The following is an 11,985-nucleotide window of genomic DNA, read 5'->3' on the forward strand; positions in this document are numbered from 1 at the left end:
AAATCACAAAATCACCTCTTTCTCAAATTTTGTCTTAGTAATTAATTAAGATTTGATTTGACACAAATTATTCATTCAATCACTGTGGAGAACGACCTTACTTGAGCTGCTATACTACGATTACCTTGTACTCTTGCATGTATTTTAGTGTTTTTATCCCTATTGTTGCAGGTGGTAAAAATTCCTATCATAGATAATATTTTTTTTGAAGAAAAAATAAGTCTAATTTAGTTAGACAAAATAAGAACCAAAACCAAAATTAAATAGTGAATTCAGTGCAGAATACATGCCCAAAAATGCAAATACATCCTTGCAATTTAATTGTTTATCTTTAAATTGCATTGAAAACGTTACTTATACGGAACAAAGCAATGATGCTAAGCTGCGCGTGGGACGCTTGAGAACCCTGCCCATTTAATGCATGCAATCTTGTATTTCTTGGGTAAAAGTCCACATGTCGCGTTGTGGATTTTTGGAATTATTTCTGATTCCACAGGCAGCCTAAGAGGGCTATTTAAAGGCGAATCATGAAAAGATCACACTGTTGAAAATAAAGAGTCGCCAGCCTAGAGATCGATGCAAGCGAGAATCAAGGCTAATACATGAGACACGTCGTTGCTTTTAAGAATTATACGCGCAAAACGAAGGCATGCATCATCACGACGATTGATTTCAAATGGATGCATGATGGAACCGAGAACGACTCAACTATCTCCCTTTAATGAATCAGACTAGCTCAAGAAATTGAAGACTAAAGCGGTATGTATTTCAGCTTACTCTGAAACGCATGGTCTTCAGATAACAATCTATCCTCAAAGGGAATGGGTTGTCTCTCAGACGGATAGTTAGAGGCCATTGTGGGACCATAATTTTTTAGGGCCAGAGGAAAGCTGATCCGAATACAACTACCTCAAAAGTCCAGTTATGGACTCACTAGCTTCGGACGGAGCTGTAACAAACGGAGTAGTGGTGCCACCATCAATCTACTTCGGGGCACTAGGCAAAGTCCTACGACTCTATTGGATGACCATGCTTGTTACACAAGACACGCAAGCTGATCTGAATATGGACACAATCAAATTTTATAAATATTGGGGTTCCTACAATCTAGGAATTGGCGTGCGCTGCAAGTTATGATGCAATATCTACTTCTAGATATTCTCTAGGATTCTCCCAACTTAGAACGAAGATTCCATCCTAAAAATGTTTCTCTCCCCATGGTATAAATACACTCATTTAGAGTTCATCTATAATATAACGCAATCTAAACACTTAAAATTCTCTTACCCATTGCTTGAGTCTAAAATCATTCACTAACTTGACCATTGAAGATCTTTTGGCCGGTACACTCCCGGTCCTAGGTTTGCTCACGGTTATTTAATATTTTGTAGGTTGCTCGAATTTGTGCTCAACCACCACTCACAGCGGTGCTCAAATTTAGTTCCAACAGTCCCTAATTTTGTTGTAATTTATTTCCCCAAAGTCGTAAAATGACAAAATGCTCATGTTGAGCTAAGTGAAATCCTACGTGGATGTTTAAGCTCAGTTCATAATTTTTTTCCTTTCTTGTCGTATTTGAGTAGTACTCGTTACAACTAATGTGTGAGTGCAAACAGAACCCAAATTGAACTAGTAACAAAAAAGTGACGTTCGTTTAAAGTTGAAGGGCAAAATGGTAAATTTACACTCATAGCTATTCTACACGTGCTTCACGTGTGATGTTTTGTCACAGAAAATATATGTTTTGTCTTCTAGTGAAGGAGGCTTTTATATACAGAAACTTTCACCTTTGAGGAAATCATTCCTTCGGCGCCACTTCTCTCTCTACTCCCTTTCTGTCCTCTCTCTCACTCCTCTCTCTGCTGCAGAGAGCGAAACTACCTCCAGTGGATCAACCTCCAAACCACCATCGTGGTCTATTCCTAAAACTCAACACGGCCGTGTGTTTTGTACGTGTCTCACACTTGGACCCAAAGCCGGACCACCACGACCTCAGTCGGGTTCGACTTTCCCGATAAGCCCCGTCGCTTCCCCGACGAAGTAAGCACTTTAACCACCATAGATTATTCTTTTTCTTGGGTAGATCAAGTTTGTGGTTTTGGTTGTTGAAAATGGCGAGTTTTTGACACAGATCGAAGGCGGATAAGTCCACTGCAGAACTCCGTTGAGTTTCAGAGAAATTGCGACGGATCGGTTTTCGGTTTTGGCAAAAAACCGAATCGATTGAAACCGAGTTGTGAGTTGTTATTTTGGTTCCCCAATTCAAGCTGAAGCTTTCTCTGAAGGCTTCCCCATTTCTTTGTTTTCATATATAAACACATGATCACGGTCGACCTATACTAAAATCTCGTTTGGATAAGTTTTCAGATTGAGCATGGCAGCAAAGACCGTTCGAATAAACCCAGGTATCTACCATCAAAGTATTAAATTTATATGAAAGGCTCTCTTGATTTCCTTTTGTGTAAGGAATGTATGGTCATTCACTCCTGAATTTAACATTAAGGGTAGAATCGTGGAGAATAAGTAGACGTGCTTTCAAGGTTTCAATTTCAAACCTGACATCAAATTCATGGGTTGGTGACCATGAACCCTTGATCATCAGGTGATCAAGAGACAAAACTCAACATTTTTGTCTCTATCTTGTGCATTATTTTCTTTCATCTTTCTATTTAAAATTTTAATTTTAATTTTTCTTCCCTATAAACTTCGTTGTCCACATCTTAACTCCTTCCATACCATTATTAATTCCCCCACTTGAGAAGGTGTGATTGAGAAAACCCATTTTGCTGTTCCAAGATTCACTTCAAGCGTTTTGGATATGCTAGCCGGCGGTGATAGGTGAGGAAAAGAGGGAGTCCGCCGGCGAGGTAGTGTTGGGGTGCATGGGGATTAGGGGAATGCTTAATTTATTTCTTTTTCTTCAGTATTTGGTTTTGAGACTCCGTACAAAATATATCCTCACAACAAATGTTACTCCAGAGGTTTTCTTGCTATCCAAACTCTGTATTTGATTTCTGTTCGGGTGATAGTAACCTATGAAGGTATGGCTTTTATAGGAACCAAGAAAGCAAGAAAGCAATAGGAACTTAGCAGCACCAGTGCTATAGAACCCCAATTCAAGCTGAAGTTTTATCAGAAGGCTTCCCCGTTTCAATTCAAGTTGTGAGTTGTTAATTACTTATACTTTGGTTCACTATTTCTTTCTTTGTTTCCATGTATAAACACATGATCATGATCTACCAATAATAAAATCTCTTTGGATAAATTAACAGATTGAGCATGGCAGAAGAGATCAAGCCAATAGAAAAACCAGGTATCTATCATGAAAATCAAAGTATTAAATATATATGAAAGGTTCTCTTGGTTTCCGTTTGTATAAGGAATACATGGTCAGTCCTTTTGTGTAAGGAATACATGGTCAGTCACTCATGAATGAGCATGGCAGCAGAGATCAACCCAATAGAAATGAGCATCGCAGCAGAGATCAAGCCAATAGAAAACCCAGGTATCTATCATGAAAATCAAAGTATTAAATATATATGAAAGGTTCTCTTGGTTCCCTTTTGTGTAAGGAATACATGGTCAGTCACTCTTGAATTTAATATCAAGGGTGAAACCATGGATAATAAATGGATGTGCTTTCAAGGTTTTATATCAAACCTTGATATCAAACTCAAGGATTGGTGAGCATGAACCATTGACCATCAGGTGATCAAGAGAACGAGATTCGACTGTTTATCAATATCTTGTGTATTGTTTTTTTTTTTATCTTTCTGTTTAAAATTTTAATTTTAATTTTTTTCCCCTATAATCCAGTGTTTCACAATAAGGTTTTAATCTCTAAACCTTGATATCAAATTAAGGATTGGAGATTGTTGGGTGTTGAGGGATAAAAGTTGGGTGTGAAGAGATTGTTGTGTATAAATAGAAATTAGATTAAAGTCTTAACATTCTATGTACTTGAAGTAATTTATTTGAAGTTACTTCAGGAGAATTGAAGAAGGAAAGGTTCGGGAAAGATAACGAATAATGAGAGTCAACAAACAAATTGACCGTCCTTGGACCTAACATCTTCCACCGTAAAAATAATGGAATACAAAATGAGTTCTAAATTTTCTGCACAAGAAACCCATGTGGCCTCTCTGTTCCTTTTTCAATTTCTTGGCACCTGTTCTTTTACATTTTATCACTTAATCACAACTTAACAGTGTTAAATATTAATACCTAAAATAAAAAAAAAAAAAAAAAAAAAAAAAAAAAAGAGAACAAAACCAGCGGTGCACCCTTTTTGAGCTTCTGCTTTCAAATTTATGCATGCCACACCTCCCCCTCTCTTCAAACGTAGGTGGGATGAGGTATGATTGAGAAAACCGATTTTGCTGTTCCAAGTTTCACTTCAAACGTTTTGGATATGCTCGCCAGCAGTGATACTTGAAATTAAGTTAAAAGACATGTCACTCAATTAGATAAGCCATAGAGAATTTTGAGTGCAGAAAATTTGGACTCATACAATACATAGGGTAATGTTAGGGGACTAAATTTGAAAACTAAATTTGCAAACTAAATAATGTGCAAACTAAATGATATGCAACCAATCATCAACTTTCATGTTCTTTAATTTTCAAAATTTAGTCTATAGATTTGGTTTTCCTAGCATTATTCCAAAATATATTCCCACAACAAATGTTACTCCAGAGGTTTTGTTTCTATCCAAAACTCTGTATTTGAGTTATGTACGGATGATAGAAACGTATGAGGGTATGGCTTTTATAGGAACTAAGAAACCAAGAAAACAATAGGTTTCCTTGCTTCACGTCCCATCGCAAAACCAATAATTAACCATCTCAGTTTTTATTTTACTTTTTAAAAATGATGTACCTTTCATATTTATCTTTTTTACTCATAATTTGAGACTTGACAAGTGTATTCTACCAACAAATTAAACTAAATTTTTACCAATGAGTTATGAGTTTAATTTGGTAGTAGAACACACATATCAATTGATGAGTGAAAAAAGTGAATAGGTAAAGGGGAATGAGGAAGCTATCTAGCATTCCTCTTACTTTATTCAGTCTTCACTATTTTTTTCTTTTCTTTTCTTTCTGTCATTTCTCCTCCACCAAACAAGGAGGGATATCTCATCAGAAAGTAGTTAATATATCCCTTGTATAAAATGCCATATTTAATTACATACGTACCCTTGACAGTTGATTATAGACCTTGGTTCCGATATGTAAGGCGGGGTGATTGGTGTAAGGCGAAGGAGTTTCTCACCCTACACCCCATTGCAATAACAGCAACGGATTCAGATGGGGACACAGCTCTTCACAATGCAATATACAAAGAGCACGAGCAAATTGTGGAAGAGCTGGTGCAGTTGATGACGGAAGAGCAATTGGAGACCAAAAATGGTGATGGTCAGACGGCTCTTACTATTGCTGCTGCAAAAAACCTCAAGATCGTTAAATGCTTGGTTGCAAAGAACAAGAAACTACTCGGTATTGCCAATGGCAGCGGAAGCACTCCGATTGTCATTGCCGCTAAGCTTGACCGATGGGATATAGTGGAAGAGCTGGTGCAGTTGATGACGGAAGAGCAATTGGAGACCGAAAATGATGATGGTGAGACGGCTCTTACTATTGCTGTTGCAAAAAACCTCAAGATCGTTAAATGCTTGGTTGCAAAGAACAAGAAACTACTCGGTATTGCCGATGGCAGGGGAAGCACTCCGATTGACATTGCCGCTGAGCATGACCAATGTGATATAGTGGAAGAGCTGGTGCAGTTGATGACGGAAGAGCAATTGGAGACCAAAAATGATGATGGTGCGACGGCTCTTACTATTGCTGCTGCAAAAGACCTCAAGATCGTTAAATGCTTGGTTGCAAAGAACAAGAAACTACTCGGTATTGCCGATGGCCGCGGAAGGACTCCGATTGTCATTGCCGCTGAGCATGACCGATGGGATATAGTGGAAGAGCTGGTGCAGTTGATGACGGAAGAGCAATTGGAGACCACAAATAATAGTGGTCAGACGGCTCTTACTATTGCTACTGCAAAAAACCTCAAGATCGTTGAATGCTTGGTTGCGAAGAACAACAAACTACTCCGTATTGCCGATGGCGACCAAATGACTCCGATTCTCAGTGCTGCTAAGAATGACCGATGGGATATAGTTCGGTACCTCTACCCTCTAACTCGCCTCGAAGATCTAAAGCCAGAAAACGGCCCTTGCGGCTCTCAACTTGTTTGCTATTGTCTTCAGGCCAAACAATTTGGTAACGAAACTACTCTTAACCGGCCCTTTCTGCACTATATATAGTATATATACATATATATGTGCCTTTTATCAAGCGGGATCCCCATTTTAGCTGAAAAATAGAGATGATGCGGCGAGCCGTCTGATTTCTTGTAGTGAGATCGTGCGGCTGGACATTAAAGATGCATTTATTACATTTCATGTTTCCTCCATTTACCATTTTGAACGTTCTGGAGAGTGGGAATTTATTTTTCAAGTTCTGATTCTGGGTTGCAGGTTAATGGAGAAGGCGTGGTAATAACTTCTAATTCGATTTAATTGTAGATCTGAACTTGGGTTGTGAATCTGTTCCTCTTTTTTCATCTTCAATTTCTAACCACTGAAAAATTTGAGTCAGAACTCAATAGGTTTTAATCTTTAATATTTGAAAAAAAAAAAAAAAAGCAAATCGTTGAAACCAATCTCTAGAAATTAGACATTGAAAGGAAAAAAAACTCCAAAATCCTTAAATCCGTTCTGCAGGTTGCCCAAAATGATCAGGGGGAAAAGATTTGGGTTCGATTCGGAGCAACGGAGAAAAAGAGAAAAGAAATGTAATAAGTTGTGTTTAGTTGCAACCCCACGATCTCATTACAAGAGATCGGACGGCTGTCGCATCATCCTTATTTTTCAGTTAAAATGGAGATTCCTCTCCTTAAAGAGCCTTTAAAGAGCCTCATACACATATATATAGTCTAATGTGCATACATACAGATATTGTATCGGAGTTACTTGACCGTTGCCCGGGCTTGGGATATGCTAAAGGCTTTGAAAGTTACCCTATATATGAATTTGCTCTTCTGCCCTCTGCATTTCCGAGTGGGACGTCGCTCAAATTCTGGCAACGGTGGATTTATAAATGTTAGTAATATTTTCCCTTTTCTTTTATTACCATCAAATTTGTCAACATTATATGTGGCATGTATAAATGTCACCTTCCACATAATCGTACTATAAATGGATACTATCATAATGTCGTGTTTACATTCACAAAATCTGTAGTAAAAGAAAATTGGTCTAATGTCAAAGATATTATGTACAAGGAGTATTTTGAATGAGGAAGTCGTATTTCTTGGTAGATATACACGTAGAGCATGCTCCTTCCGTCAGTGATGCTCGGATAAATGTTCAAAATCAAGAAAATGAACAAGGTGATCAAAGGAATAGCACATGTATGTTACATCTCAGAACTCAAACGAAGATTTGATATGTTAAAGTCCTTTTCATAAGTTATGTTAATTTTTCGTATTTTTCTCCAATTATTCATCCAAAGTCGTAGAGCATGCTCCTTCCGTCAGTGATGCTCGGATAAATGTTCAAAATCAAGAAAATGAACAAGATGATCAAAGGAATAGCACAGGTATGTTACATCTCAGAACTCAAACTAAGATTTGATATGTTAAAGTCCTTTTCATAAGTTCTGTTAATTTTTCGTATTTTTCTCCAATTATTCATCCAAAGTCGTAGAGCATGCTCCTTCCGTCAGTGATGCTCGGATAAATGTTCAAAATCAAGAAAATGAACAAGATGATCAAAGGAATAGCACAGGTATGTTACATCTCAGAACTCAAACTAAGATTTGATATGTTAAAGTCCTTTTCATAAGTTCTGTTAATTTTTCGTATTTTTCTCCAATTATTCATCCAAAGTCAGTCGCCGTATACTCTCTCCCTCTGTCAACCTTGAAGGACTTGTCAGCAAAATCAAGTCCATTTGTTTCATTTTTATAGGTAAGTGATTTTCACACTCTTTTAAACATCTTACATTCCCTTATTTAATCATGGTCGTTGATTTTGTTGAATTTATTCAATTTGATGACCATGAAGTAGGGAATGCAAACTATAAAGGGTGTGTGAAAATCACTTCTTTTTTATTGATTTATTGGAGTCAAATTTATATGAAGATTCATTCATTTGAATTTGGGACCAAATTTTTTATTGGGATCAAAACCTTCGAGGATTTATACGGACTGGATTAGAAATACAGAACCCAATTGGATTTGGAAATTGCAGTTGGAATGGGCATAGGCAGGCTGCTGCAAGCTTCCAAATCATATGGTGCTGTAGGGTTTCATATAAAATTTCCCTACAATAAATAAGAATTTTATTTTATTTTTCTTTGCTTATGCCATATATGACCAAATCAGCATATGAAGAATTTTGGCAGCAAAATTTAATTTTAAATTTTTTTTCGCAGTCTTCGGTTTATTACAAGGACTTCCATCGAGGCTTTCAGAGTCTTTGGGTATGTGGGCATTAAGTTTTTTTATTTTTATAGAAACTGGTAAACACACAAGTAACTTCTCTCACACCTCCGTTGAAATTATGCATGTTGATTTTGTCTGATTTATCAAGTTTAGAAGAAATTTTTCAATGTGCTTGAAATACGGTGACGTGTCATTATATAAGTGGTCAGATACTTGTGTTAAAAAATTAACTAACTTGAAAAATAAAACTTCTCTTCACTTATATAATAACGCTTGGTGTACCGTCCATATTCCGGGCACAAAATAAAATTTCCCCAAATTTAGAGGATTATGTGAGAAACTTAAAATTGTGTGAAAATCAACTCTCAGTTTTCATTTGTTTAAATTATCAATTTATTTATTAATGGACTCGTAAAAATATGGTTGTGAGTTGTACTATTGTTTTGAATGTCAATGTAGGAATCAACCGCATTCGTGATCTGAAATTGCACCATGTTCGGTCACTTGAAATTTTGAAGGGCACTTGTGAGGAGATAAAACATTTAAATAATGAAGAAATGAAGAGATATAAACTATATGAAACAGTATTCAATGCTGTTCAAAATGGGATTGTTGAGATCGTTATTTCTTTATGCAACGCCAAACCAGAGTTATTGGTCAGAAAAAGACCAAGGAAAGGACCAGACGAAAAGTTCACATTTCCAAGGTCCATATCAAGAACGTCCATAAATCAAGAGCCCACATTTGAGGAGTCCATATTTCATTACGCTGTTGAATGCCGTCAAGAAAAAGTTTATAGCCTTATATACGGGGCTGGTGAAAGAAATTACCTTGCGACTATGAATAATAGTCGGGTGGAAAAAATGCTATATCATGCTGGGAAGTTATCTCCATTGGCAAAGGAAAAGCTTGATTGTATTCCGGGTGCAGCCTTGCAAATGCAGAGAGAAAGGCAATGGTACAAGGTTAGAATTATTTTATATTATTTTTGTAGGCTTATTTATATCTATGGCCTCTCAAAATCAATCCAAGGTACTCAACCTCACGAAATTCAAATGGAAACTCTGGTTCATGTCCCTCGTTACCCAGAATTTTAGATTGAAACTTTATTAATAAATAATTTGATCGAAGAACAAAATACTGAATATTAGTGTTAATTAAGAAATTTAATTATGAAAATTAATAATTCTTTGTAAAATCATGGAAGTTTTATTTTTAAATTTATTATTATTATTATTATTTTGGAGAGAGGGGGAGAGGTTTGAAACTATTATAATAATTTAGCGAAGGGGGAAGTTTTGAACCCGGGATGCTAGGACAACTTGGAAAGGTCAACACCAAATAAGGATTTATAATTTTTTTTCCTCAAATTTGAATTGTGTGAATTCTCAGGAAAAAAATTAATTTTAAATATGGTTACGTGTTAAACATTGATACATTTTACGTATAGTACAGTGATACCTTTTTTTATGAAAGAATTGGTGCATTATAAATATATGAATGGGTTTAAATAAAAGACTAAAAAAAATTAGTACAATCAAGAGTTTAAAAATATTGGTACAAAAAGAAATTAAATGTACGGGGTACAAATTAAAACTAAAAAAAAATATGGTATTTTAAAAATGGTTGCAAATAAAGAAATAGGTTCAAATTAAAAAGAAAAATATATGATACAAAATTTAACAAAAAAATATAAATATACCAAATCAAACCTTTCTAACACTAAATAAATGTATTTGAAAATGATTAAATAATTTTTAATTGTAAAATTTAAATATGCTAATATGTAAATATTTAATTAAAAATGATGTGGATATAAAAGCCAAAGGGTCATAAAAAATTGGAAGAAAAAAATATTTTTAATCGATGAAATAGCAAAAATGAAGAATGTGAACCTAATTTCTATTTTTTTATTTATGAGATCGTTATATGGTTTTAGTTGTATTGTTAATTTCATCTTGTACTTAATGATAATTATGCAATAAGGTAAAAAAAAAAAATCACCTTTAAAGTTTAAGTCTAAAGAGATAATATATGAGTTCAAATAAAATTTCCAAAAAAGAATAAAAGCTAAACATGAAATGAATAGTTTACAAAACAGTTGCTTATAATGGCCAAATTTCAATAAGATGCACATATATCCTTCATTTTTTTTTCCTTTAAAATTATTGAAAGAATGTGATCACCTCATATCACTACGATGTATTAGTTTTTGTTCAATGAAATGCAGGAGGTACAGAGCATGGTTACAGCCCCGGGAGCCCCACCTTTTACAGAATATGGTTTGAATGCCGTTAGATTCTTTACCGAGGACCACAAGGAATTGCATGAGAAAGGAGAAAAGTGGATGAAAGACACAGCAAGTTCTTATATCATTGTCAGTGCCCTCATTATTACAATCATGTTTGCTGCAGCATTCACAGTTCCGGGTGGCAACAATCAAGAAACAGGATTTCCCATATTCTTAAATGAAAAGTTATTTATGGTTTTTGTAGTTTCAGATGCAATTTCGCTCTTTTCTTCTGTAACTTCAGCGTTGATGTTTCTGAGCATCCTTACATCGCGTTATGCTGAAGATGATTTTCTCAAATCCTTACCCACAAAGATGATAATAGGACTTTCCACACTCTTCATCTCCGTTGCAACCATGATGGTTGCCTTCTCTTCTGCCATATTCATCATGCTTCGTGACAAATCATCGATTAGTACTCCAATAATTTTCCTTGCTAGTGTTCCCGTCATTTTATTTGTTTGGATGCATTTTCCCCTTCTCCTTGAGATTTTTGTGTCTACCTATGGCGGAGGAATATTCGATAGGAAAGTCAAACGCTGGATATAAATTCTTGATGGTGTATGCAATATGTTGTGTAACTGAAGTAATGTAATGTTTGTCAGTTCTAAGAAAGCTTGTATGCAGTGTACACACTATGTATGTGTTTGGTTTCTATAATAAAATCCCCATTGTTCAATTTTTTTATATTTTTATATTTGTTCTCCAGTCTCCATAAGATATAATTTCACTGGACAAATTAATATTTGTTGTAGGCATAATTGATATTTGTTCCTATAATTTCACTTCTAAGATAGGAAAGTCAAACGCTGGATATAAATTATTGATGGTGTATGCGATATATTGTGTAACTGTAGTAATATAATATTTGTCACATCTAAAAAAACTTGTATGCATTGTACACACTATGCAAGTGTTTGGCTCCTATAATTAAAAACCCCATTGTCAATGATGAGTCAAATTTATATTATATATTTTACCCTATTTTTCGTATGTTTTGATAATTATTTTGGTGAAATTTTGATACTTTGATATAATTTTTTTTAACAAACAATATTTATCTACGGTAAGGGGTGGGGGATTGGGCTAAGCCTCACAATGGCTAGCAATAATGTGGTTCAAATTCACTTTTAGCGAAAATCGAACCTAAGACTTCTCACTTACAAGTAAAGAGGAATATCACTAAGCAAT

The 11,985-nt window shown here is 35.4% G+C and overlaps 1 protein-coding gene across 3 annotated transcripts; it reads left to right on the forward strand.

Annotated features, from left to right (window-relative positions):
- The first annotated feature begins 1,800 nt into the window (after positions 1–1,800).
- Positions 1,801–11,473, forward strand: LOC103455343 (uncharacterized). 3 transcript variants are annotated; one of them, XM_070817458.1, is made up of 14 exons: positions 1,801–2,040; positions 2,132–2,236; positions 2,368–2,405; positions 3,057–3,162; positions 3,273–3,313; positions 3,449–3,505; positions 5,208–6,278; positions 7,013–7,159; positions 7,378–7,470; positions 7,572–7,658; positions 7,760–7,846; positions 8,495–8,542; positions 8,964–9,469; positions 10,735–11,473. In XM_070817458.1, exons 5-14 carry the CDS (start codon positions 3,280–3,282, stop codon positions 11,341–11,343), a joined length of 2,739 nt encoding a protein of 912 aa, XP_070673559.1. In that variant the 5' UTR covers positions 1,801–2,040; positions 2,132–2,236; positions 2,368–2,405; positions 3,057–3,162; positions 3,273–3,279; the 3' UTR covers positions 11,344–11,473. The 3 variants fall into 3 exon arrangements, with proteins under 3 accessions (XP_070673559.1, XP_070673560.1, XP_070673561.1); XM_070817459.1 differs by having other exon boundaries at positions 7,766–7,846; XM_070817460.1 differs by lacking the exons at positions 7,572–7,658; positions 7,760–7,846.
- The last annotated feature ends 512 nt before the right edge of the window (positions 11,474–11,985 follow it).

The sequence above is a fragment of the Malus domestica genome, chromosome 17 (assembly GCF_042453785.1).
Source record: "Malus domestica chromosome 17, GDT2T_hap1".
Lineage (NCBI taxonomy): Eukaryota > Viridiplantae > Streptophyta > Magnoliopsida > Rosales > Rosaceae > Malus > Malus domestica.

Bases quoted from the DNA above. Each gene is read 5' to 3' on its own strand.
- LOC103455343 (XM_070817458.1), top strand. From the start codon at position 3,280: ATGGCAGAAGAGATCAAGCCAATAGAAAAACCAG. The intron at 7,160-7,377 runs GTTAGTAATATT...ATTTCTTGGTAG, and splicing joins GCAACGGTGGATTTATAAAT to ATATACACGTAGAGCATGCT. The intron at 7,471-7,571 runs GTATGTTACATC...ATTCATCCAAAG, and splicing joins TGATCAAAGGAATAGCACAT to TCGTAGAGCATGCTCCTTCC.